The following is a 26,892-nucleotide window of genomic DNA, read 5'->3' as shown; positions in this document are numbered from 1 at the left end:
CTCATCAATTATTTAATATATTTTATTTAAATAATGACACTTACACAATATAGAGACATACAGAATTATTTTTACATAACTGTACAAAGAACCATGGGAGGGAGGAAGAAAGAAGAAAACCCCAAGCAACTACTTTCATATTGGAAAGAAAAATTTATTAAGTATAAAAAGGCACACCCAAGACAGTGCTTTTCACACAAGTACCTTAAATATCCCCATAGGCGTATTTTTTACTCTAGAAGTCAATCCTACAGCCATTATTCATCACACTCACATCAGCAAATTCCAGTCTATTGCCACATATTCAATCTCTAATACCGTAAATTAATTCATGGACTTACTCACATTCAGCAACCACAACTCACCATCTGAAATTCGGGAAGGGAGTAACAATCCTCTTCTGCCTAATTCAGCCAGGGCCAAGCACCCGCCATGCCAGGCATTGTCTGTTTCCTGGAAACTAAACGGAGAACAAAACCAAGTTTTGTTAAGACCAGCCTTCCCTTTTCGGATTTCATTTTTCATGGTGAATTCCTAACATTTTCAAAGACACATATTCCAAACCAGCATGTGTTTATTGTTTTAGTAATCCTGTTAGACTTCTAAAATAGAAGAATTACAAGTTGAAAGTCTTGTCCATTTTATGAAACGTAAATACTGCTATAAATGTGTTAAAATAAGCAAAAAAAAACCCATTTATCAATATAAATGTAACCTCAATACAGAAGAGTACCATATCTGGAACTCATCCAGAAAGGGAAAACAACTTTCTAGTACACCAGCAAAAGATGGAGATTTACAGAACATTTCCAAACTAACTAATGAATTTAGTGCCAAACACAGTCCTTAACTAGCAGAAGAGGTACATATGATAGTTTGCAATAAACAGATTATACGAGTTTATACAGCGAGGAAACAGTGGTGTTTATAGACCTTTAAAAAACATAAAACAAATCAAAGCAACTTGTAGTGAACATGGCAGAAAAATACCAAAACCAGAACACGATTTCTGGTGGATTGGCAGATAAAGGAGTGAAAAGGGGAAAGGCGTGTGCTGGATGGTTAAACATGCAAAAAGTTCATTTTGTATTAAGCTGGGCATAGTAACCTCAGAATAACACATTGAACAGACGGGGTCATATCAAAGCTTTTCCTCTCCCAGTGTCCTCTCTCTGACACAGACCAATAGCAGATGCTTGGCCAAAGCCCAAGCGCAGGGGATCGTTCTCTCGTCAGCCTCCCCCTGGCTTTGGCACAGAGTCCTCCCCAGCCAGAGGCTGCAGCCAGAATGTCCTGTTAATGACCTCTGATGGGCTTTCTCACATTCATTTATATAATCCCTTTCTGAACTCCCTCTACACTTTCAGCTTCCATAACATCCTATGGCAATGACCTCCAGAGTTTCATTATAATTGCATGAAAATGAACTTCCTGATGCTTCCCAGTTCTCGCATTATGAAAAAGAGTGAACAGTAAACAATTACTTGCTTTCCTTCTTTCTTTCATATTTATTATTTTATATATCTCAACTATATCCCTCTACTTTTTCTTTCCATTTGGAAGAATCCCCACCAGTTAAATCACTTGTCAGTGACTCAGTTTTGTTATCCCTTCCGTCCCCGATCATACCTAATGCTCCATGTCCTTCCTTCTTCTGGCAGTTGCTGAGCACTCACTCACTCACATTTTGACAGAACTATTGGTGACTTCAAGGTCTCTCTCCTGAGCAGTAGCAACTGTTTTATATCTAGCTGCATTTTTCCCTAAGTGCATTAGTTTGCCCTCATTAGCTATTATGTTTCATGTGCCATCTACTGTCTAGGTACTTAACTTAGGCTTAGATAACATTTTCTGTCACCTTTATTTTTCACTATATTAGCTATCTTTAAATCATTATTTGATTTCCTCAGCCCATTGTTCACCTTTTTTCCAGGATCTTTATGAGTATCTTGAGCAGCACAGGGCTCATACAGACCCATGCGGGACTGTGCTGATAATCTCACTACATCGTGAAAAATTATCACTTATTTCTTCCCCATTTCTTGTCTTTTCATTTCTCTACATAGAAGAAATCATTCCTTCTTATCATAAGAGATCTAACTTAAAGTGGCTCTGATGAGCAACTGACTTACTCTTATTTTGGTCACTAAATATATAGTGCAAAGAATACAGAAGAGATGCCCCTTGTCCTTGTATACATTCGTTCCCAGGTGTTCCTGAAGAAAACAGGTCACTCAATTACTAGTTGGATTACTCATCCCTATGACTCGAAAACAAGGAAAGAAAACACAGGGAGTACAGGTCTTTGAAGCTCCAGGGATAATTGAGATCAGCAGCACCTCTTAAATTAATCACCGTAACGCAGTGGAAGTATCGGCTCAGTAGATACTTTCCTTGCAAGTTTTTAAGACTTCATACCCTCTTTTTTTAATATGTTATCCTTCGAGCTGGTATTTTTAATTTGTATTCACAATCAATATGAGAAGATTTTTTTAAACTGAGTACATCTGTTTGATAGAGTATTTTTTGCGAATAAAGAAATTATTTTTATTATTAGCTTAGCCCAAAACACTAGTTCAGATCTTAAAACTCAAGTACTCAATGTAGACCTGAAGAGCAATTTGATATTAAAAAAGCATATAATACTTTTAAAATAATTTATTCCTTTACATGCTCTACCCGGATGCAGAAACAAGACATCCAACAATAAAGAAAAGAACATCCTAGCAATATGTGAGCAAACTGAAGTTTCAGTGAGCCCAAAAGCCTCTGACACAGACAACAATACATGCCTTCAGTACAGAATAAGAACAAGTGTAATGCAACACCCACAGAATCCCAGAATGTCAGAGATTGGAAGCGACCCTGAAAGCTCATCCAGTGCAATCCCCCGGCCGGAGCAGGAACACCCACATGAGGTGACACAGGAAGCTTGTCCAGGTGAGTTTTGAATGTCTCCAGAGTAGGAGACACACTTCAGTTTGGTCCTAATAATATAAAATCACTTCCATGCCATTCTTGATTTCCTATTATACCCCATTTATTCCTCGGTCTTTCCTAGATGTTTTAACCTTACCCCACATAAAGATTGCTTCTTCTCTCTGATGATCCTCAGAACCTTTTGAATATCTTTTCCAGTTCTACTAGGTCCCTGAAGATGCACGCAACACTCAAGACACGAGCACACCAGGATTTTTTAAAGCAGCAAATTAATTAGCCTTTTTTATTTTTATTTTTCCAAAGCTCAACTCCAGTCTTCCACCTTCAGAGTGGAGTCAAGATGAAGCATTAGGAATAATTGCTTTATTTAACACCCTCAGCACATCCATGCCTTAGAAGATTTTGAAATCTAAGAGAAAGGCAACAAAATTTACAGGTTTCTAGACTTGTCTTGCTAACCATGGCCTTCCCATTTTGTAAGCAGACATGTTTCAGATGCTTGTTACATTTGGAAAAAGGTTTTTACCTGAAACAGTCCAACAGAGACCCGATCACGTCATCTGCTAATTCTTTTGGAAGTCTTCCAGTTATTCTACCAATTCTAAAGAAGTTAAAAAACAAAGAATACAGTGATTCATTAGTACTGCATTTGATTAATAAGTTACATGAAAAATTTAGTTACTGAAAATTTACAATAAGATGACTGACTTAAAGATGACAATGTACTACCCTAGCACCACTACCCTCAAGAAACAGCCTCAAACTTGAAGCAAAAGCTACACAGTAGCCAACTTAACACAGAAATACATTTTTTAAGTGGAAGAGAACAAAACATTTTGAAGAAATGCTACTTTACATTCTTCGAGTTTCATCCAGAGAGTTTATTTCTAAACCTATCTGAAATTTACTTAACAATGGACCCAATCTTATATGCACCCAGAAAAAGACACAAACATGGCTTTACACCATGAGCAGTGCTAAAGCCATTTGAACTAACTGTGAATATTGACAATACACACAAATTATCAATCATCGATTACATCAGACTGTATTTCTAGGTTGTTTATTAGAGTGACCATAAGAAACCTACCCTTTTGCTGCAGACCACCTGACAATAGTGTCTTTGTCTTTCAGTCCAACCAACAATTGCTCTGCAGATAATTTAAACAGAACAGATTATTCTCATTTAACAACAAAAGGTTTTCTTAAAATGTTCAAAATTCATTTTTCTCTTAAAACACAGAATCCCAGAATGTGAGGGATTGGAAGGGACCTGGAAAGCTCACCCAGTGCAATACCCCCATGGAGCAGGAACACCCAGATGAGGTTACACAGGAAGGTGTCCAGGCGGGTTGGAATGTCTGCAGAGAAGGAGACTCCACAACCTCCCTGGGCAGCCTGGTCCAGTGTCTGTCACCCTTACTGAGAAGAAGTTTCTTCTCAAATTTAAGCGGAACCTCTCGTGTTCCAGTTTGTACCCATTACCCCTTGTCCTATCATCAGTTGTCACTGAGAAGAGCCTGGCTCCATCCTCCTGACACTCACCCTTTTTTATATCTGTAAACATTAAGATGCTGAAGGGAGTGCAGCATCTCCCATGTGAGAAAAGGCTGAGGGAGTTGGCACTCTGGAGCTGGAGAAGAGGAGACTGAGGAGTGACCTCATTAATGTTTCCAGATATATAAAATTTTAAATTTGTCCTTCCATCTGTGAAAGGTTCAAGATATCTCTTTCATATCACTGAATAAAATTGGTAAAAGGTATTTCAATAACTCCATTCCCAAATCCACAACAAATGCTATAGTATTGAGTTCCCTCTTGAGATGCTGAAATCAGAATAATTTGACAAAAATATAGTGTAAACAGTTGCACAGGTTGAAATTTTAAATTCTAATTGTTCACTTAAGCACAAATAACCACATGACTTTCTTAGCACTAAGCAGGTTGTTTTCCAATATATGTTTAAGTAGCAATAATTTCTGTCCAGTTTTAACACACCTACAACATTTTCAATCTCTCCTGGAATGTCATATTCTTCTTCATCGTCATCTTCATTAGCAGCAGCTGTTATCACCCGATTCTGCACAACTGAGCCCTGAGCCTGCAGATTGGCAGCCAGGGATCGACAGCCACGCTGGTATCTGCACAAGAAACAGACACAGTTAATTTCTTTTTCTGATTCAAGTTCCAACTGAAATAGGTACATAATCCCATAGAGCCTGCTTGTCAAGTTACTGCACCTCCCAGTGTACGGCTCTCCAGTTACTTAGTGGCTGCTTTAAAGGAAAGGGAAAAGTATCCCATTCTCCTTCCTCCTGACCCACTTGTCTCTTTTCCAAAGCGAGAAGGGCCAGACTATTTAAATGGTTCCGTTTCATTATCTCTCCCTTCCCTGTTTCAGTATAACCTACTTTCCATTGCTGACAATAGAGAGAAGCAAATTTCCCATGCCCTAAAAACCTCTCCAAAACCTAAAAATTAATTAATAAAATCAACTTATTAAAAATTGTTTTTTAAGTGTTAAAGCTAGCTCAGTACTTTCTGCCCAAGCTCTACTCAGATATTTAGCCTGTGGTGTAGATACATTCTTACAAAAGATACACTTTACATGCTAAACTGACTTTTGCCATTGGGCAAAGCACATTCTCCACCTAAAAAGAATTTTCTATGCCTAAGGACGTTCTCAAAAGTTGGTAAAAGAAATACAATAAAAATAGTCACCAAGGGAGCCTGCAATTTTAAAATATCAGTGCGAGAAATCTAGAAAAGAGTTTGCCCTCTGGCAATCAGTAAAACCAGACACCAAAACCTGACTAATATGCAAAACACAAGTGGGATTGCAAACCACTTTTCCCCTGTGAACTTTCTATCGAATCAGGATAGAACTATGTAATGGAAAAAGTTATGTTCACTCTTACAAAATTTTACTAAAGTAACTTGAGTAACAAAGGTCACCATCTTCCCATCTTTACCAAATTATGCATTATATAGGAACAGGCTTCTGCTTGTGTAACATGCAACATGAAAAGTCAGAAGATCTGGCTTGTCACAGCACTAGTATATTTCACCAAAATTGAAAATATTACAAGAAACTAAATACAGTAGAAGAAATTCCCAAATAACACTGGGATTTATTTCTCTCTCTTTTAGGAAAGGTTAGGAGGGCAGGTGGCCAGTAGTCAAATGTATGGATTTAGATATTTTTAAGGAGTTTTTTAAATGCTTTTGGATTTATGTATTTATTTTTTAAGCTGTTTCAGCTTTAAACTAACCTCCATTTTGCTACCTTGGGTTTCACAAACGTCAGTCCAAGTCGTTGAACAAGTTTCATCCCTAATTTGCGAAGAACCATCTGATTACTTTCTGACAGCTTGCAGTTATCAAGACACTGGAGCACAGTAGCAGCTGTAAAAGAAAATAAACATGCTAGAAAAACGGCTTAAAAAAAAATACAGTAAGAAAATTTTGTGATGTTTTGAAAGCTCTTTAGAAGATTTAGATGTTTTAAAGGTATTAGTGAAATGCAAATGCCTTATTACCTACTTTGTAATAACTTTGACAGTGGTCAAATAGTGGCAATACCCTTCACCTACCAAACAGGAAAGATTGCTTTAAGGATTACTTTTGACTATGAAAATTATAATTAATCTAGATTCTGAGAGTATTTCTGCCTCTAATTCCCACTATAAGTAACACGTTCAAGTATCTTTTGGTGTCTAAGAAGTTTCAGTGGTCTAACAGGACCAGGAGTCAGAAAATCTACTTTCTGCATTCTACAAAAGTGTTCCCCTTCCTCATGGGTTATTTTCACGCAGCACCAACTTAACTTCTCTGGCACAGCCACTTTTATGAGGATGAACGTCCATAAACATTTAGACATGAGAAACACTGTGTATGTGTAAACAATCAGCAACAAAACCTTTCATTTGGGCACATCAAAGGTAACAAAGGTATTCGTCCAGCAAAGTAAAATAACTGCTATCAATAAAAAACCAACTAGTATTTTACAGTCAATTCTGACCATATTCCGGGATTCTCCGTGAGACGAACGTAATTCCAACATGTGTCTACGCTGTGCACAGACTTCTGTGTGGCAATTTTGTGTACCTGTCTAATTGCAGCTGTTGTATTCTCTTTTCACTAAAAACTTTTCTTATTTCAACAGTATCACTGCCTGATTTCAGTTGGGTCCTGTACACAGCGGGTTCTTTAAACTTGGGTTTTCTGAAATCTTGTGCTTATGTTAAAACTTGAAGATTTTCTGGAAAATTTTCAGCAGTAATACATATAAAACCAGTTTATTTATTTAAAATATTTTCCTCATCTTATATGTTCTGTGTTCAGCTTCTGTATTACAGCAATAGCCAATGTGATCAACTGACAAATCCTTTGATGAGCTGTTCCAGCATAACATTCCCCAGTTGCATCTGCTCCTCCCTCACGTTTTCTCCCCTCATTTTGCATGCTTTATAACTTCCCTGTTGATTTCACTCTTCACAGCACCACTGGTTATCAGTTTAATCTTCCCTTTTTTTACTGGGATGGTTGAAAACTAAAATCAGGACATTACAAACTTACCATATGGTAAACAATCTTCTCTTTTGCCATGTTTAAATAGCTGTGCCTACAATAAAATAGGGAAAATAGACATGAGAATATAGAGATTCTAAAGCACAATATAGCAAACATGTAGTTCTGAAATTCTTTTTAATTTTCCTGCAATAATCTGTAGAGTTTACTAATTTAAGTGGCATAAAAGAGTCTCAGGGCAAAGTTTTACTTCTTTGTAAGTCAATGCAAGTCGAGGATCCTGTAGCCCAGCCCTCCCCTCCCATTCACAATCACACCCGTGGGGAGCTGACTTGGCAAAAAAATGCCCAAGAGAGAATGAAAAAAGGAAAAGAAACAAAAAACCAGTCCCCAGTTTTGAGCCAGCTCAGCTCTCTGAACCATCCATTGGACACACGAGCTGAACGCAGGTGCAACCACAGCACCTATTATCTCAAACTGCTCATGTTGCTTTGAACCTCTCAAAAGTGAGGCAGAATTTGTATAGCAGAACACAAATAAGGGCAGAGGAACTCAGGGGTACTCTGTCTCCTGTTCGGGACTTGCAGACAACCAATGTCTCCAAACTGGTTGAGATGACCCAGCACACAGCACACATCTACAATTTGGTCACTGCGGAGAAGCAGGATGGGGACGCACGGGATGGAGCTTGGGTGTTATATGGACAGGACACAGCCCAGCCCAAACTGCTGAGGATTTTAGCTAAACTACACAAAACTGGCTACAGAAACCTCTGACTGCAGGTCTACTACAAATACACCTCCAACAGGCAAAGTGCAACTCCTGTGCTGAGGGATCTGAAGAAGCAAAGAGCTTCCAAAATGATTTTATATACAATTCAATATCCCACTAAGATTAAGCACCAGCACTACAGTGAGATGAATGGACTACTAGCACCTGACAAAAACATGTTAAACATTTACAGTTTCCTCAGTTCACCCACTATGCATCAAAACTACTGCGTTCAGTCACTTATTTTTCCTTGCTTTTTCATTCACCAGAAGAAAAAAAACTTCCTCCATAAATATGCCCAGCAGTTAAACAAGAACAGACTTAGCTCAGAAATATGTACTTTCTCACACATACCAAATACACACATGCCTCCCATACTGCAGGTGTGGTTAAGAGTGACAAAGGCCATAAAAACCCCTTCAGGCTATGTACTCGTTCTATTTTGTTTTGTTACTAAGCTGCATTTTAGGATCCTAGATTAGCACTTCTGATCAACTCTAATACAAGCTCTATAGTGGAAATTCATTATATATATCGAATTATTTAAGATTTTTATCATTTTCACAACTAAGTGGCAATTGTAAGGCATCCTTTAAAAACTACTTTTACAAAGAAGAAATGCTACAGAACTGCTTCGGGCCCAGAAGAACAGCTAATAGAAATAACTACCAACACAAATGGTGTAAATGTAGCACAGCTTTTATTGTTATACTGCATCAGTATAAAAACCCCAAATCCCACTAAGATACATTTGGATGTTGACCTCACACTTGCCAGATACTGTCTTGCAAAGAGGAAACAGAATCCTCAAAGCATCTACACATTCACAGTCTTAGTATTTGCTACGTTCTGGCACCTTTCTAGAAGTTTCTCTGTGAGTTTTCACATCCTCAAGGCCAACTTTGATTTGAGCTCTGACTCCTCAGGAAAAACATAACTAGGAGGTATCACCTCTGAGCAAGATGTGGGAAGAAAATAACCAACACACAAGCAGGAAATGAGAAAACTCTTCAAATACTGTACAAGAAATTTTTTTAATGCTTTTCTAAAGAAAAAAAAAAAGAAAAGAAAGCAGCCTCACACACCTATGAGTCAATTTAGAACAGTGATCTCGTCCAAATCATTGATGAATATATTGAATAATACTGGCCCCAGCACTGCCCCCTGAGGCACTGCACTAGATCCAGGCCTCAACTGGACTCTGCCCCATTGACCACGACTCTCTGGCTTCTTCCCTTCAGCCAGTTCGCAGTCCACCTCACTGCTCGATCATCCAGACTGCACTCTCTCAGTTCAGCTGTGAGGATGCTGTGGGAGACTGTGTCAAATGCCTTACTGAGTCAAGGGAGATCACATGCACTGCTCTGCCATCATCCATCCATCTTGTTATGTCCTCATCAAAGTCAATGAGGTTGGTCAAGCATGACTTCCCCTTGCTGAAGCCATGCTGACTGCCCCTAATGACCCTCTTGTCCCTGATATGCCTTGAGATGGCACCAAGGAGAAGTCATTCCATCAGTTTCCCAGGGATGGAGGTGAAGCTGACCGGTCTAGAGTTACCCAGGTTCTCCTTCTTGCCCTTTCTGAAGACTGGAGTGACATTTGCTTTCCTCCAGTTCTCAGGCACCTCTCCCGTTTCCCATGACTTGGCAAAGATGATGGAGAGCGGTCCAGCAATGACCTCAGCCAGCTCCCTCAGCACCCACAGGTGCATCCCATCCGGACCCATGGATTTAGGGATGTCCAGATTGCCTGACTGCTCCCTAACCCAGTCCTCATCAACCCAGGCAAACTCCTCCATTGTCCTGACTTCCTCTGGGGCCTCAGCGGTACGGGGCTCCCCAGGACAGCCTCTGGCAGAGCAGACATAGACAAAGAAGGCATTCAGTAACTCTGCCTTCTCTGTATCTTCTGTCACCAGGGCACCCACCTCGTTCATCAGTGGGCCTACATTGCCTCTGCTGTTAGTTTTATCTGCCACGTGTTGCAAAAAGCTCTTCCTGTTGTCCTTGACCCCTCTCGCCAGGTTGAATTCTAAGGAGGCCTTAGCTTTCCTAGTTGCCTCCCTACACCCTCTGACAACAGCCTGATATTCTCCCCAGGTGGCCAGCCCCTCCTTCCATGATCTAGAAACTCTCCTTTTCCACTTGAGCATACCCAGCAGTTCCCTGTTTAACCACGCAGGTCTCCTGGCTGCCTTCCTATGTGTCAGGATGCTCTGATCTTGTGCCCTTTAGAAACAGTCCCTGAACACTAACCAACTATCTTTGGTCCCTTTACCTTCGAGCAGCCTTGCCCATGGGATTTCCCCCAGCAATTGCCTGAAAAGGCCAAAGTTTGCCCTGCTGAAATCCAGGGTTGCAATTCTGCTTGCTATCCTGCTCCTGCCACAGGAGATCCTGAACTCCACCATCTCATATTTGCTGCAACCAAGGCAGCCCTCAACCTTTACCACTTCAACCAGACCCTCCTCGTTAGTGAGGATGAGGTCCAGCACTGCGCCTCTTCTAGTTGGCTCCTGCACCCTTTGCATCACAAAGTTATCGTCAAGGCACTGGAGGAACCTCCTAGACTGTGGCTGCCGGCCGAGTCGTCCTTCCAGCAAACATCAGGGAAGTTAAAATCCCCCACCACAACCAGGGCCTGTGATTGGGAGGCTGCTCTCAGCTGTCTGTAGAAGCCTCATCAACTTCCTCACCCTGATCTGGTGGCCTATAACAGACACCCACAATAGTATCACCCTTGCCAGCCTGCCCCTTAATTCTCACCCATATTCATTATGAATCAAAGAATGCAAAAGCCATCACAGACCTTCTGAGCTTACTAGATGTATTTTGCAGTGGAAATAAAGGAGCACTTGAACAGATGTTGGCCTTCGAGGGTGAGAAAAGAAACAAAAAAAAAGGATATGTATTTTCTTCTGTTATGTGCTACAAACAGCCACACACGTAAGGCAAAGTTACTGTCTCAGAAAAACCCTGCAAACCCAGACCTTACAGAGGTTATACTGAGAAGTGTATGATATCTGAATAGAAAACACTAAAAAATGTATAGAGAAAAGAACGAACCAGCATTATAGTATTCAGCTTAAACTTCCTGCCTTGAAGGAAGAAAAACATGCAAGGCACGTCATTTCAAAAAATCTGATACAAACAAAATAATTAATAAGCTTGGTTTGCCACCTGCATAGACATTTTGGTGTCAGCAGCTAACACCACTGAAAGTAAGGAGCCTGTCTATTGGAGTATCCGGGCAATCAGAGTTACGCCATGGTCTCGTCACTTTAATGAGGACATAGAGCACACACCGACTTACCCAACCTGTTGAACTGTTGAAAAGTATGTGACTCCCTCTCTTATAAATAATTAAGCCACCTACAAATTAGAGAAAATCAGTGGTGTGCAAGCAATGACGACTGTCAAGTCTGGTTTTGCTTTAGAAATAGCATGGTGCAAGGAAAACAAAACCTAGTTTCTTAGTAATCACAGAAGAAACACACCACACCTTCCAATTGTCTGCATAACCCACTTTAGGCCCGACCTTCATGAGATGTATCAAACAGGATCATCTCCAGGACATGTTCCCCAAGCTATACAAATCACCATTAAGGCTGGCCTGACTGTTTGGTTGCGAGTCTATCGTCCTGCCGAGCAGGAGACACAAGTCTGAATGTACCCTCTGGTTGTAACCAACCATGTCAAGGACAGGGAGGATAATTTCAGCCTCTATGGGAAGAAAATGACATCTTGCATTGCTCTGGAGCACCCCCTAGTAGTCACACAGCACCCCAGCCCCGGGGAAAGCTCTCCCATCCCTGTCCCCAGGCCAGGTGTGGGGAGGTAAACAAGGTGAGGGAGGACATGCTGTCACAATAATAAATTCGCTTGAAAGTAGAGATATTTAATGCATTATAGGTGCAGCTAATGGTAAAATACATTAGTTAAAGCCCTTGTTCTCACTATGTCTTCAACACAAATAGTACTCCTGCATAGGTCACATGTATTTGTCAGGGTATTGATCACCAACATGGTAATTAAGGTAACAAACTTCAATGCAGAGCCCAGCTAAACAGGGGGCAAAAGGAGCCCAGTTTTCATAAGATCTTAGTTATTTATCAATTGAAAGCCTGAAAAGTTTAGTCTGTCACACAGACAGCTAACAGAACTGTTCCTTTCCGTCTTAACAAGACTGCCCAAAACCACGGATTTGAAATACTCAGAAGGAAAAAAAAAATAACAGCTTGAGACAGCACTATGTTCTAACAGAAAAAAAAGTCTTATCATAACACAACCCCTGAACCTTGAACTAACCACAATCCTTCTCAGGAGAAGAGAAAAAGCTCAGAAGTATCAGGCCACATTAGCGTACTCTGTGCCCTTCCAAAGAGGGGTCAGCTAGTATCACCAAAGAGATCAGTGCCCTTGGTATCTGCAGACAGAAGAATTCTTTTTCTCCTCTCAGATCAGCACAGATTTTGCACACCTTTGTCACCAAACCAGTAAGCAACAACATCTTTTTTTAAAAAAATAACGCTAATAGACAATCCTAGCATCGCTAATTCTCTGAGAATGCCAAAAATATAGAGACTTGGGAAACATTCTATTTGGAAATATTCTATTTTTGTGCCTCTGGGTCTGAAAGAATAGAGCTGGAGAGTTCTTTCTTCCCTGCAGCAAAATTTACATAAGCATGTAGCTATTGCTAAACAACTTTTGCATTAGAGACAGCTCAGGGAAATGCCCTGTTCTTAAGACTCTTGAGTTTCATCAGATCACTGTGTAGGGCGTTTTATTTTTTTTAATTATTACTCACACTTGTATACTGAATCACTTATAAAACAAATAAGGTTTAATAAGTTTCAATGCCCAAGGCTACCTCAACATGATGACATCTCTGTCACGCAAGAACTGGGAGTGCTACACCCTGCAGCAGTAACTAAAAAGCTGTTTGATATAATGGCAGGTTTAAAAGCAAACCTCCAGACCAAGAGAATTTAAAATGCAGATTCTTGAAACAGGTTAAAGTTTCCTTCAAGTAAACAAATGTTATAAAAAAAATGTAGCAATTTCTTAGTAGTCCAGCATTTATAATCCTTCAAATACACAAAGTATCCAAGCACAAACGTTCATTTAATTCAATACAGCAATGTTAGTTTTAACAAAAGGGAGCAGTTTTAACAACCGAATCTGAAATACTGCAAGTGGAGATTTCTGCTAGCACACACCTGTTGTGAAATGATCTATTACTGACGACAGGTGTAAAGAAAAAAAAGAAAAAAGCATTGGTGGAATTAAAATGTGTAATGCAGGCTGCGTGTTTCAACAAGAATCATGAAACAGTAGTACTTGTTCTGCACATAATGCTGAGCGAGATTAAACAGTAGCATACCTAATCACCAAGACTTAAGGCCACGAAGAGGCAGATCAAAGTGCAGCAACGTTGAACTACTCATTGCGTACCTAACTTGCAGTTTCAGTTCATTGAAATGCAAGAGTTTCATGTCTTTTTAAAACAGTTCTGCCATGCCAAAATCACTACAAGCTATTTCCTAAATGCAGACCATGAGCAGCATAATATCATAATCCAACCGAAATACACCCTGTTAGGGGCAGCCCCAAACCGATCCAATGAAGGGAGAAAAAGCTTTCTATCCTCACCCTGGTGGTTACATTCCCAAAACCTGTTCCATTCCCGAAACCTGCCCTGCTGTACTGACCGGAAACTGAAAAATGGTCTTTTATCTCCTGCTTGTTCAGAGAGAAATGCCCAGGCAACTACAGTGTGACTGCTACAGAAACAACTCACTGGAGGAATCCAAGGACAAAGAATTTTGTTACAAGTGTGCAACTAAATTCTTTAATATTAAACTCTTGAAATAAATATTTCCTACTCCACTTGAGCATGTCTGCATACTCACACACTTGCATACATACAATTCTGAGAACCTTTATTCCCTAATGATATAACTCGTGCTTACATTGTAGTAACTGAAATCAAAAATTGAAGACTGAATGCAAGACAAGGCTTTAAAAAGTCAGTCTGCTCAGACCTACCAACTGGAACAGGAGTTCAGAGCTGCAGGACACAAATAAAACTGGCTTAATAAATACTTTCTCCTATCCCACAGAGGAGGAAAAAAAATCATAGAAATGCAAGCAGGAAAGCTTCTGCTTCCAGGTATATTGTATCACATTCTAGTTTCGATTCTACTTGTTAAGTATTCACCTGTTTCGCTTAGTATGCACTAATGAACAGGTGGATAGAGCCAAAGCCAAACTCAAAGGAATTATGACAAAACACTAATGTATTATACATCCTACAGGTCTCATCATGTACCTAGAATGGCAAACAGTCAGTCTCCCTTTCCAGATCTGACAATAAAATGATGAAACATCATTCTGTCTTTTGAAACATACTGCAATGCATACAAATAACGCTTCCTCCTGCTTAAGCAGCAAGTCCCAAGTTATTCTAAATATAGATCATTTCTTGTATCTTCTGATTTGGAAGAGCTGCTAGAGGAAAAAAAAAAAGAACACACACCATACACTTGTTCCAGAACTTTCCTTTGATGTGTAGTAATATACTGTATACAAGTATACAAGTCTTCATAAAAATTACTTTAAAAGAGCTGCAAATTTATGCAAATTACAGAAACTTGTACAAACATCAGCAAATCCTTAAACCTGTGCAAAGACCGTACAAGAACATGTCATCTGACTCTGCTTGCGCTACCTCAACTTTGGTCGCCAACAAAAACAAGGAACAACTCCACCCACAGAAGCTCCCCCATTCCAGCCCAACCTATTCAGACATCAAAACTGGAACAGATGTCAGAACTGTTACTCAACTATTTCAAACTGCACACCAGCACTTTTAAGGGTGTAAAACTACAGGAAAGCTTTTATAAAATGACATTCTTAGAATGCACAAGAGTGCTAGCACTTAGGAGTGGTTCAGGTATTACAGATATTTTGCCATGCACAGTATATACATTTTAAAACTCAAACTAGGAATGCGGCTCTTTGAATCATAAACTATTGTTACCTCACTTCCAAGAATCACTTGCATTTTGGTTACCCAGTTCTGAAAAGTCTAGGAGGGATTACTGCTATATCAGAAGCCCAGCCTCTTCATTTTTACAGTTCCAAGCTGAATCATGACATGACTACTATACTACTATTATACTACTAATACAAGCATTTTTGAGAGTTATTTATCAGTATCTATACTGGCAACATCACTTTTATTTGTTGACAACATACATGGGAAGTTTCATCTTCAAAACTGTTGTGGAGGAAATTCTACCTATATATTACCTTATCCTTTTTTAACAAACAAACATCTCTGTGCATTTGCTATTAAAGGTCTACCATAGCAGTACCATATGATCATAAATACAATCATCTGTCTTTTAAAGGAGAAAGAGTATTTACCAGGGCCTGGAGCATGCCATTCATAACAACAGTCCCCTCCATGGTCCGGAAGGAGGATTTAGATAACATTGCAAGTGTCCAGTCCAGGAAGTCTGCCATCCTTTTTTGCTTGACATCAAGGCGGACAATAAATCTGTCATGGAAAAAAAAGAACACAAACACTGCAGTTACTAACTTTATGACTCTCAATGAATAGTAATTTTCCCTGCTATCCAAACTGGTTGTAGTTTCTAAAAGCAATTCTCCAATGGATAAGTTCCTAAATTGCTGAGCACTCAAAATGATCGTATTTTTAGCCAGAATTTCACTTTCACTTCAAATCAACCCATAAACTTGGATTCTAGAGCTTTCTCATCTTAATTGTAAAGCAATAAACTTTCCAAAGGTCCCAGGTAAAACTCATTTCCATTAGGATTACTGAAAAGCTGAAACAAATCCAAGGATTCTCCACCATTCTCACCAATAGCTATTCTGCCAATCTGAAAAATGGTGCAAATCAACAACTGGTCCACACTGCTCTGTTACCAACCAGGCCCACAAATCAGTGCTATATTTGTTTTTTCCAATATTTGAAAAGATCAAACACCTGTTACTTAACATACTGGATGTGTCAAGAGATGCATTTTCATCTATCTTACAGAGGGTCAAAGAGGTTCATCACAGTTAAACTACTTCCCTAAACCTATAATCAGTCATCACCAGTGCCAGCCAAGCTACAGTTCGGGCATCTGCTTCAGTTATCTAATTTAGTATTCTTCATGCCTAAAAATTAGGGTCCTGTTCCAGCAGAGATTCAGACTAAATTAAGAAACTTTGTTCTCAATGCAATCAAAGGAAAGAAGCTACATGGGAAAGCCCACAAAGTACAATTCATAGCGCTTGAAAAAGGATGCATGCAGAGCCTGTATCTGCTTTCTTTACACACCTACAATTTAAATGGGGAACTGCACCAAGAGCTAACTGACGGGGAATATTAAACACAGAGAACCCAGGAAACAGTGAGCAGACGTGAGCACTCAAATTGTCTTCCAAGTCAGCATCCACTGTGTTCAGCTACGAGGATCTGGTGGAGGGGTTAGGTTTGTTTTACAACAGAGCAGCAAGGACAAAGCCTTCTTTTGCACAACAGCAGAGGTAACAGAAGTAACCTGTAAAGTAGATTAACTGGTTCCTAGATTCTTTCTCAGCCCAAAGGAGTTTAAATCTTAATTTCTCAAAGGAGTGCCCTAACCCTCAGAGTAGAAGGAAGATAAGCATAAGTCTCATCTCCTCTTCCTAAGTGCCGGGTCCTGCACTTGGGTCACAACAACTCCAGGCAATGCTCCAGGCTCGGGGAAGAGCAGCTGGAAAGGACCTGGGGGTGCTGGTGACAGCAGCTGAGTGTGAGCCAGCGTGTGCCCAGGGGGCCAAGAGGCCACCAGCATGCTGGCTTGTGTCAGGAACAGTGTGGCCAGCAGGATCAGGGCAGTGACCGTCCCCTGTACTGGGCACTGGTGAGGCCAAATCTCGAATTCTGGGGTCAGTTTTGTGCTTCCTAAAACCGGACGTACCTTCTATCATCTGGGTTTTTCGGAAGTGAAGAAGAAAAAGGGCATACTCAGGCTCAACAATAGTTCACTCTTATGTCACACTTCCACCTCAAATCCTCTGCCTCTGTCAACTTGTGACGAGACAGATGACCAATGCAGATATACAAAAATCCTAGCAAAGCAACTTCCAATTATTACTTCCAAAATGACTGCAAAAACTAATTGGAATAAGGAGACATACATCCTGTCATATGGAAATAAGTATGTAACAAACAAGATTATTTATTAAAGGTTATTCAAATGATTCATTCATTGACTTAAATTTTGCTTTGAAATATTTAAGCATAAATCAGAAAAGTCTAGGACTAGTCACCAGAGAACTAGGATTCCTTCATGAATTTCCAACAGGACACTGTCAGTTCTAAAACAAAAAGTGTTTGCTTCGCCATCAGATTCACAACAGCAGCATTATACTCACTAAATACAAATTTTTAAAGCATTTTGAATCCCATGACTGAATAAGCTGTGCATTCACAGTTATTTCCCAAAAAGACAGTTAGGATTTGCTCTGCTAAAAGTTACATTTAGCAACTATTTTGATACAATTAATCACTAAATTCTGTGCCGATTGTATTGTTCCAACTAGCTACTCGGATCCAGTAGCATCATCTTATCCTGTTCACCCTATAGAGCCTCTGCTCCTTTAGCTACACTGACAAAACTACGTTGGCAGAGCCCTCTAGTGTAGACAGAGTATAGGCTTTGCTTGCTTTAAAAAGAAACATCAAACGACAAACTGAGCTGCCTAAAGCCCTCTTCTGCTAGAATATATTGGAATATGTACTGTGATGTATACTGGAAAAGAGATAACATGCGTACTAGCACAGTTTATGGTCTTTTTATTTATTTTCATATGCATCACAAATGAAAGCAATCTCCACTAATCCACTAGAAGAGGATAGAAGAGATACAGAAGTTTGTTATTTCAAGTTTATAAACCCTAGAATCAGTATTACTGGCATGATACAAAAAAAAAAAAAAAAATAGAATAACTGCACCTCTGTCACAAATGTAAAACAATGAGATTTAGAAAGCTCCATTATCATATACCCATTTCATTTGATGAATTATTTGACAACAACAAACCTAAGAAAACAGTACTGTTTTCTGCATGAGAGAATGAAGAAAGTGACAAGAGGGATATTACAAAAATAAATTATAGTGTTACTATTTCCTTTTTCCTTTCCTTTACTTAAGTACTACTAGGAAATATCAAGGCAGCAACACTAGGCACCAATTCCCTATTTACACTGCAATATGCTGCAAAATACAGCAGCAACACAGAGTAACTGTATCTTTCCGAAGCCTGTAGCACAAACCAGAAAGCAATTTGAGCAGCAACCTGCTAACAGAGAAGACCAGTATCACTTGTGATAGATCCTTGCTCCTCTAATAAGCAGAAGGGAACGCAGCATTTCCAGTAGTAAACACACTACTGGATCTGATTCAAGCAAGTGTAACAGCCCACATACAGCTGGCAACTTCCAGTCCTCCCAACGCTGTCAGTAAAAGCATGTCAGACTGAAAAATGGCAGGAGAAACGAGAGTGAGCTTTTTTCCCTTCTGACAAGAAGCACAAAAGACACTTACTTTGAAACCAGAACAGCAGCTGCATCTCGAGCCTTATCACTGACAACCAAGTAACACTAAAGGTAAAAGAAAACTAACTGTAAAAGAATTCATACATGCAGATTTAATAACAACTACTTAACAACTTCGTACATAAATATACTATTTAACACTTATGAGTATAAACATTATTATGATTACATATATTATGTAATTATTATTATTACAAAATGAGCTTAAGATTGTAAAAAAAATTAATTTCTCATTTAACAGATGGTATCTCAGACAAAGTCTCCCTCCTGGTGTCTTTCAAAGGAGGTTGACCTTTACAGAAACCTGAACTTGCAGTCATATTTGCACATGCCTAAAAATGATAAGCCTCTTAAGTGCTGCAAGTGTCAAAAGCATAAGCTGTTCAGGTGTTTGTGAGGAGGGGGTTGTTGCCTATTTTTCTCTTATAGGGATAACGAGTTAGCCACGTCACTTTATGCCTAGTCTCTGTTGGCAATTCTTCACGCAGTGCTAGCTTCCAATGTTACTGATCCTGATCGAACGCTAATTTCCTATGCAAATCATCAAACTTGACTTTCAGAAACAGCTAGCTAGTATTTTCAAAGGCTAAAAGCTGTTAACATAATCAAAGGTATGCATTTGCATCAGATAGTCATAAATAAGATAGTTTCTTACTTCAGGGAAAACAAAGAACAGCCTCATCTGACACTAAGGCAACAAAGAACACACTCAAGGTTCCAAAACTATGGAGAAACTGAGTTCAGCATCTCACGTGGCAGGAGCAGGATAGCAAGCAGAATCGCAACCCTGGATTTCAGCAGGGCAAACTTTGGCCTTTTCAGGCAATTGCTAGGGGAAATCTCATGGGCAAGGCTGCTCGAAGGCAAAGGGACCAAAGATAGTTGGTTAGTGTTCAGGGACTGTTTCTAAAGGGCACAAGATTAGAGCATCCCAACACATAGGAAGTTGAGGAAGGAGCCAGGAGACCTGCGTGGTTAAACAGGGAACTGCTGGGTATGCTCAAGTGGAAGAGGAGAGTTTCTAGATCATGGAAGGAGGGGCTGGCCACCTGGGGAGAATATCAGGCTGTTGTCAGAGGGTGTAGAGAGGCAACTAGGAAAGCTAAGGCCTCCTTAGAATTCAACCTGGCGAGAGGGGTCAAGGACAACAGGAAGAGCTTTTTGCAACACGTGGCAGATAAAACTAACAGCAGAGGCAATGTAGGCCCACTGATGAACGAGGTGGGTGCCCTGGTGACAGAAGATACAGAGAAGGCAGAGTTACTGAATGCCGCCTTTGTCTGTGTTTACTCTGCCAGAGGCTGTCCTGAGGAGCCCCGTACCGCTGAGGCCCCAGAGGAAGGCAAGACAATGGAGGAGTTTGCCTGGATTGATGAGGACTGGGTTAGGGAGCAATTAGGCAATCTGGACATCCATAAATCCAGGGGTCCAGAACTGATGCACCTGTGGGTGCTGAGGGAGCTGGCTGAGGTCATTGCTGGACCGCTCTCCATCATCTTTGCCAAGTCATGGGAAACGGGAGAGGTGCCTGAGGACTGGAGGAAAGCAAATGTCACTCCAGTCTTCAGAAAGGGCAAGAAGGAGGACCTGGGTAACTCTAGACCGGTCAGCCTCACCTCCATCCCTGGGAAAGTGATGGAATGAAATATCCTTGGTGACATCTCAAGGCATATCAGGGACAAGAGGGTCATTAGGGGCAGTCAGCATGGCTTCACCAAGGGGAAGTCATGCTTGACCAACCTCATTGACTTTGATGAGGACACAACAAGATGGATGGATGATGGCAGAGCCGTGGACGTGATCTCCCTTGACTTGAGTAAGGCATTTGACACAGTCTCCCACAGCATCCTTACAGCTGAACTGAGGGAGTGCGGTCTGGATGAGCGGGTAGTGAGGTGGACTACGAACTGGCTGAAGGGAAGAAGCCAGAGAGTAGTGGTAAACGAGGTGGAGTCCAGTTGAGGCCTGGATCTAGGGCAGTGCCTCAGGGGTCAGTACTGGGGCCGGTATTATTCAATATATTCATCAATGATTTGGACAAGGGAATAGAATGTCAGCAGGTTTGCTGATGACACCAAGCTGGGAGGAGTGGCTGACACGCCAGAGGCTGTGCTGCCATCAGAGACCTGGACAGGCTGGAGAGTTGGGCAGGGAAAAATTTAATGAAATATAACAAGGGCAAGTGTAGAGTCTTGTATCTGGGTAGGAACAACCCCAGGTTCCAGTATAAGTTGGGGAATGACCTATTAGAGAGCAGCGTAGGGGAAAGGGACCTGGGGGTCCTGGTGGACAGCAGGATGAGCATGAGCCAGCACTGGGCCCTTGTGGCCAGGAAGGCCAATGGCATCCTGGAGTGTATTACAAGGGGGGTGGTTAGGTGGTCAAGAGAGGTTCTCCTGCCCCTCTACTCTGCCCTGGGGAGACCACATCTGGAGTACTGTGTCCAGTTCTGGGCCCTCAGCTCCAGAAGGACAGGGAACTGCTGGAGAGAGTCCAGCGCAGGGCAACAAAGATGATGGAGGGAGTGGAGCATCTCCCGTGTGAGGAAAGGCTGAGGGAGCTGGGGCTCTGGAGCTGGACAAGAGGAGACTGAGGGGTGACCTCATTCATGTTTACAGATATCTAAAGGGTGAGTGTCACGAGGATGGAGCCAGGCTCTTCTCAGTGACAACCAATGATAGGACAAGGGCTAATGGGTTCAAACTGGAACACAAAAGGTTCCACTTAAATTTGAGAAGAAACTTCTTCTCAGTAAGGGTGACAGAACACTGGACCAGGCTGCCCAGGGAGGTTGTGGAGTCTCCTACTCTGGAGACATTCAAACCCGCCTGGACACCTTCCTGTGTAACCTCATCTGGGTGTTCCTGCTCCATGGGGGGATTGCACTGGATGAGCTTTCCAGGTCCCTTCCAATCCCTGACATTCTGTGATTCTGTGAAATCCTTTACAGATTAGAAAGAGAAAATATGGGCTCAAATATATTCTGCAAAGACAATAACTTGTTACATATTGAAAGATTAAGCATAATAAAAATATCATAGGTTTGAAAGTATTACAAGGTGCGTTATACTTACTTTTGCTATTTGAAGTATGTGATCCATTGTTGGCATACGAGTCTGCCCTTCCTCAGAAATAAGATTTCCATCAAAACGGGCCAGATCAAAAGGAATCAAACATATCATGGAGAGCCATAATAAAAGCATATAACGAGTCTCCCAAGTCTGGAAAAGAATGGTAAAACAAAAGATGCACTCCATTTTACGGAACATATTCTAACAAAGTGCCTGGAGCACAAACTGCCGACTAGCTCCAAAGAACTTTGAAAGACAAACAAACCTGCAGGAAGATTTTTTTCAATTACTCCTTTTAGAAGTTCAGAATCTTTCACTAGCTTTCTTCTTACTGTTGTTTAAACTCATTTGTTCCCTTATATGAGTGATAAAGATTTTCCTTGCACTGCAATAGCCATTGCTTCTAAATCCCTCAAACATATCTCATGAAAGCCAAACACAAGACCTCCCCTTCAATAAGACACTTCTCTTCTGACAGGATGACTTTCATATCAAATCCAGATGTTCAGTTAGCATTGGACAGGGTGTACTACAGCTTTATACACTTTTTTCCAGACTTTTTTCTTATGTTGTTCATCAGCTTTTTTTTTCTGTAAGAAACATACAAATTAAACAAAAAGTACAGTAAGTTCTCACCTCAGAGTCTTTTGGATTCTGCTCTCCAAGCATATCCAGAACAGGCTGTAGATCGGGTACTTCATGAGGAAACAGTGGGAGGAAACGTTTGTATCCCCTCACCTGTAACAGAAAGTTTCAAAATTTAGTAAGCCATCTGCCATCATCAAATACTGAAGGAACAGAAGAGACCCTTTGAGGAGTTTCTTGTACATCCTCATGTAGTAAAAACTCTAAAGATACGAATTAAGGTCTTTAATACCTTGAGACTGTTGAATTTTTACCAACTTTTTAAGAATTAATGGAATTATTGTTCTTTAAATTTAAAACGAGGGATTTCTGGAGATTGTCTAGTCTGACTTTCCTGCTAAAGCAGGGTGCCCCCAGCAGCCTGCCCAGGATCACGTCCAGAAGCGTACCCAGCATCTCCAGGGATGGAGACTCCACAGCCTCTCTGAGCAATCTATCCCAGTGTTCAACCTTCACTGTCAAAAACTGTCCTCTTACACTCTGATGGAAATTCCACAATCCATCTCATTCTTCATCATACTTTATTCCTCTTTTTAACACTATGACTCTTTTTTTATCCCTCAGTATCTCAATGTCTGCAAATATTTTGCATTGAGACCTTGATTTTTACTGATCTGGATCATTAAATAACATAAACTATTATATAAACCATAAAAAATAGGACTGATATTTCACAATACAGTTTAAAACATTTCATTGCATTAAGCAATTACTTTTTTATTTATTTATATCACTATTTTTGAAAATGTGAAATTTTTAGAAGTTATTTAAACAACAAAGAAAATATTGGCAACTCGCACATTTCAATTACAGAATGTTAAATCTGGGGGTTTTTACCTTTGTAATGATGTAAAGAAATTTAAAAGCCAGGTGAACTAGCAGGGGAGGAGATCCCTTGTCCCGTGCTATGTCCAACAATGAATTCATCATCCACTCTAACGAAATAAGAGGAAAAAAAAAGTGAGACTACATGCAGTTAGCTTACAGTTTCTCATACTTCTAATACTGAAGAGGGAGATAGTAGTCATGTAATATCAACCACAGCAATCCTGTAATGCAAATATGGACCTTCTAGTTTAATATATTTTCAGGTATATAAACAAAAAATACTTAAAGATGACATTCCTACCTAAGTGGCGATCCAGCAAGTGAGGTTGCTCCTGGTACTTGTCCATTATACCTGAAAAGGAAAAGATATCTGTGATAAGCTATTCAAATTAAGGGTCCTTACAGACATCACTTGTGAGATAGAACCCTGATTCTAGACAGATTTAGCTTAAGATTTCAGTATCCTTGCTGCCACCATCTGTAAGAGGCATCAAAAAGTAAGAAAACTACACTGTAAAAATGCAGTCTGTCCCCTTCCGTAGTGCGATCATTTAAACTACATTGAATCATCGCCTCTCTTCCAGGAGTCTCTCAAATTACTGTGGACAAATCCCACAGGTAGATGAAAAAAGCAACCCCTCCGTTTGTTCCTGTCCTTCGCCACAGAGCTCTTTGCGCCCCTCCTTTCCTCAGCACATCATTTTCTGATGGAACTCTGCAAATGGAGACCATTAAACCACTATAGACTGTAGCTATTCCAGGTGTACCAGCTTTACACGGCACTCCTACTCACACAGCAACCAGAATGCTGCTTTCCACCTTTCCGCCTCGCTGTTCACATCTTCTTCACTAACGCAGGGAATCCCACTTACTTTTACACACTGTTCTATTCTTGTCTTTTTAATTAGAAATCTAAAATATCAGCTTTACCTCTCCTTTTTCTGCATTTGTTTCTTTCCAATAATTTTGGTCTCTATCCCCTTTCTCCACTTGTCACATCAACCCTTAGATTTGAGACATAACTTCAGCAGTGCTGTAGCTGACCAGCGGATGACACTGCAAAACCACTTTCAAGACACCAGCCAGTCCAACAATACCCTTGCAGTAATTTGTACAGCTCCCCGGGGATACCATGGTGCTGTCTTCTACCAAGAGGGAAGCCTGAGCTCCTAATCATTGCTAACTTCCCATCATAATTAATGATACTTTACGCTGCATACAAATAGCAGAAATAGTGAATACGAGAAATTCCATCAACACTTAAAGCAACAATTTAACAGCAAATTCCTCAGCTTGCCAGTTTTCCCAGATCACAATCCGGCAATCTAAAGTGAAAGCCCAATCTAAATGCTGAAGGGAATGAAAAAAAGTTCTTCAAATGCTATTATTTCAAAAAAAATCTTCCTAAATTTTCCTACAAAATTATAGTTGCAGGTTAAACTATCTTCCAAATTTCTAACAGTTCACCAAAAAAATGAGCATCACCTGTTTTCGTGAATGCTTTGGAGACCTGCGTTAAAATCCTCTGCAGCTGATCATTATTGTGTTATCTGCATATGGATTAAAGGTATTCCCTAAGCTTCCACATTATATCTCACACATTTAGCCTTTTACCATATTTGCAACATTTTGCCCAAAAAAGATCAAATAATACCTTATGGCACTAAATATTATCACCAAACACTGAACAACATGTGCAGTTTTAAGCATATTAATGCTTTATTTACTGGACAACTATATGTATGCAGAAAGCTCATAAATACAATTTAAATGCACTGAGACAGTATGCATGATATAAAAGAGAGGCATAGCAAGATGGTCGGTTGGAGCTGATGGCCTTTCAGACAGATTTTTTCAGTAATGGCTCTTCTACCCCATCAAGTCTAGCAGTTCACCTGTGATACTTAATGATCAACACAAATATGAGTGTTCTTACTACTTCTTTCTGATCAGATACATATTCATCATTAACCTCCTCAGATGGAACAGTCAGTTAAGTCAATCAAGTATAATAAAACTACTGAGTAACTTCCACAGGGTCAGATTTCCAAATTTGGGGGTTTCTGGTCTATGGGTTGCCTACTTAGATTCTTTTTGTCAAAAACACAGACGCTCGATCAGTATTTTGACATGAAGCTTTTAAAATTTCACCATTTTTGCAAAAGTACTTGCAAAATGCTAGTCTACTTAATTTGATTTGTAAACATGTGCAACTTTGAATTAACTTCTGCAAATGAACCGGTCAGAATATTGGATCCAATACACAGGTGTGCATTATAACAGGCTAATTACCTAGGGCACTGCCACCTGCACATAATTACACTACTTCTATATTCAGCTGAGATCTAGAAGCAGAATAGCTTTCATGATATGGCACAAAACCTCAAGTTGCCTCCACTCAGAGACAACTCCATGATCTGCACGGAATCAGCTGCCCTTCATATTTCCTATGAAATATAAAAGTAAAAATAAGAAATTACAACTTTGAAGCTCAAAATGTATGCATTTAACAAGTAATTAGGTATAAAATGGCTTTATTTGAGAGGAATACAAACTTCAACTAAATTACTGCCTGCATTTGCACAGGAAACTGGAGGCTAAACATGAGTGAGAATTCAAATTTCATAAATCAAGGACCTGAGGGGGTTTAGTTACAGTAGTTAAATACTGTGTAATAATGGAATATATATGTGGAAAATCAGTAAAAAATTAATTCTAAACTACCTGTTGATAAGGTTTTAGCGTTATCGATAATCTAAAATCGGTATTTTAGTCATTTTCGGGTAACCAGCTCCTTTAAGTGACATATGAACACACTCCCTTTGGATGCTGTGCTTACCTATGAATCTTTCTGTGGCCATCTCTCGAGTCACCAGATCCCCAAAGGCTCCCCTCAGGCTGCCGATGAGCTCCCGGACCTCCTGACTCTCCGTGAAACTCTCCAGTATACTCCTCGTGGTGGTGACATCGACCTCCTGGTTACCGCCTTCCTCCGGCTCCGCTCCATCCATCTCGGCCAAAGCCATGCCCGCAGGAGCTGGGCAGAGCACCAGCGCCTCAGTCGCGCTGCCGCTCCCGCCGGGCTGAGGCGGCCGCTCCTCCCACACGAGACACCGCCGCTCCTCACAGCCCCGGCCCGGCCCCGCCCGCCGCCATGCGGCCCTCACCGCGCCCCTCCCCGCTGAGTGCCGCGGAGCGGAGGCCCGGCCCGGCTCTCCCCCGCCGCCCCACACCACGGGTAGCCCCCGGAGGTGGCGAAGACACCGGCGACAACAGCGGCGACGACGAGCGACGACCCCGCCCCGGCAGCTCCCGCGCGTATTACCCTGACAACCGCCGCTGCGCTCCGGAGCCGGCCCGCGCGCGCAGCCTCCCTGCTACGGGGCGCCGCGCGGGACCAAAGGCTGAGAGGCGGCTGCGCGCGGGCCCGCCCTCTGCCGCTGGGCGGACGGCAGAAGGGAGAGAAAGGCGGCTGAGGGGA

General features: G+C 40.9%; 1 protein-coding gene across 1 annotated transcript in view; it reads right to left on the bottom strand.

Annotated features, from left to right (window-relative positions):
* Positions 1 to 26,437, bottom strand: part of TBCD (tubulin folding cofactor D) — a gene marked incomplete at its 5' end in the record, with an annotated part of 114,882 nt that extends 88,445 nt beyond the window's left edge. Inside the window, 13 exons of the mRNA XM_080356512.1 lie at positions 366 to 460; positions 3,467 to 3,541; positions 4,031 to 4,091; positions 4,939 to 5,081; positions 6,213 to 6,345; positions 7,519 to 7,564; positions 15,678 to 15,810; positions 18,857 to 18,912; positions 21,942 to 22,088; positions 22,575 to 22,676; positions 23,421 to 23,518; positions 23,713 to 23,763; positions 26,251 to 26,437. Of these exons, the coding sequence (XP_080212638.1) occupies positions 366 to 460; positions 3,467 to 3,541; positions 4,031 to 4,091; positions 4,939 to 5,081; positions 6,213 to 6,345; positions 7,519 to 7,564; positions 15,678 to 15,810; positions 18,857 to 18,912; positions 21,942 to 22,088; positions 22,575 to 22,676; positions 23,421 to 23,518; positions 23,713 to 23,763; positions 26,251 to 26,437 (1,327 nt within the window). The remainder of the gene's footprint in view (positions 1 to 365; positions 461 to 3,466; positions 3,542 to 4,030; positions 4,092 to 4,938; positions 5,082 to 6,212; positions 6,346 to 7,518; positions 7,565 to 15,677; positions 15,811 to 18,856; positions 18,913 to 21,941; positions 22,089 to 22,574; positions 22,677 to 23,420; positions 23,519 to 23,712; positions 23,764 to 26,250) is intronic.
* Between the last annotated feature and the right edge of the window lie 455 nt (positions 26,438 to 26,892).

Source organism: Nesoenas mayeri (assembly GCF_963082525.1).
Source record: "Nesoenas mayeri genome assembly, chromosome: 19".
NCBI classification, from domain to species: Eukaryota; Metazoa; Chordata; class Aves; order Columbiformes; family Columbidae; genus Nesoenas; species Nesoenas mayeri.
Note: the sequence above shows the minus strand (reverse complement) of the source record. Positions and strands in the feature narration are given on the sequence as shown.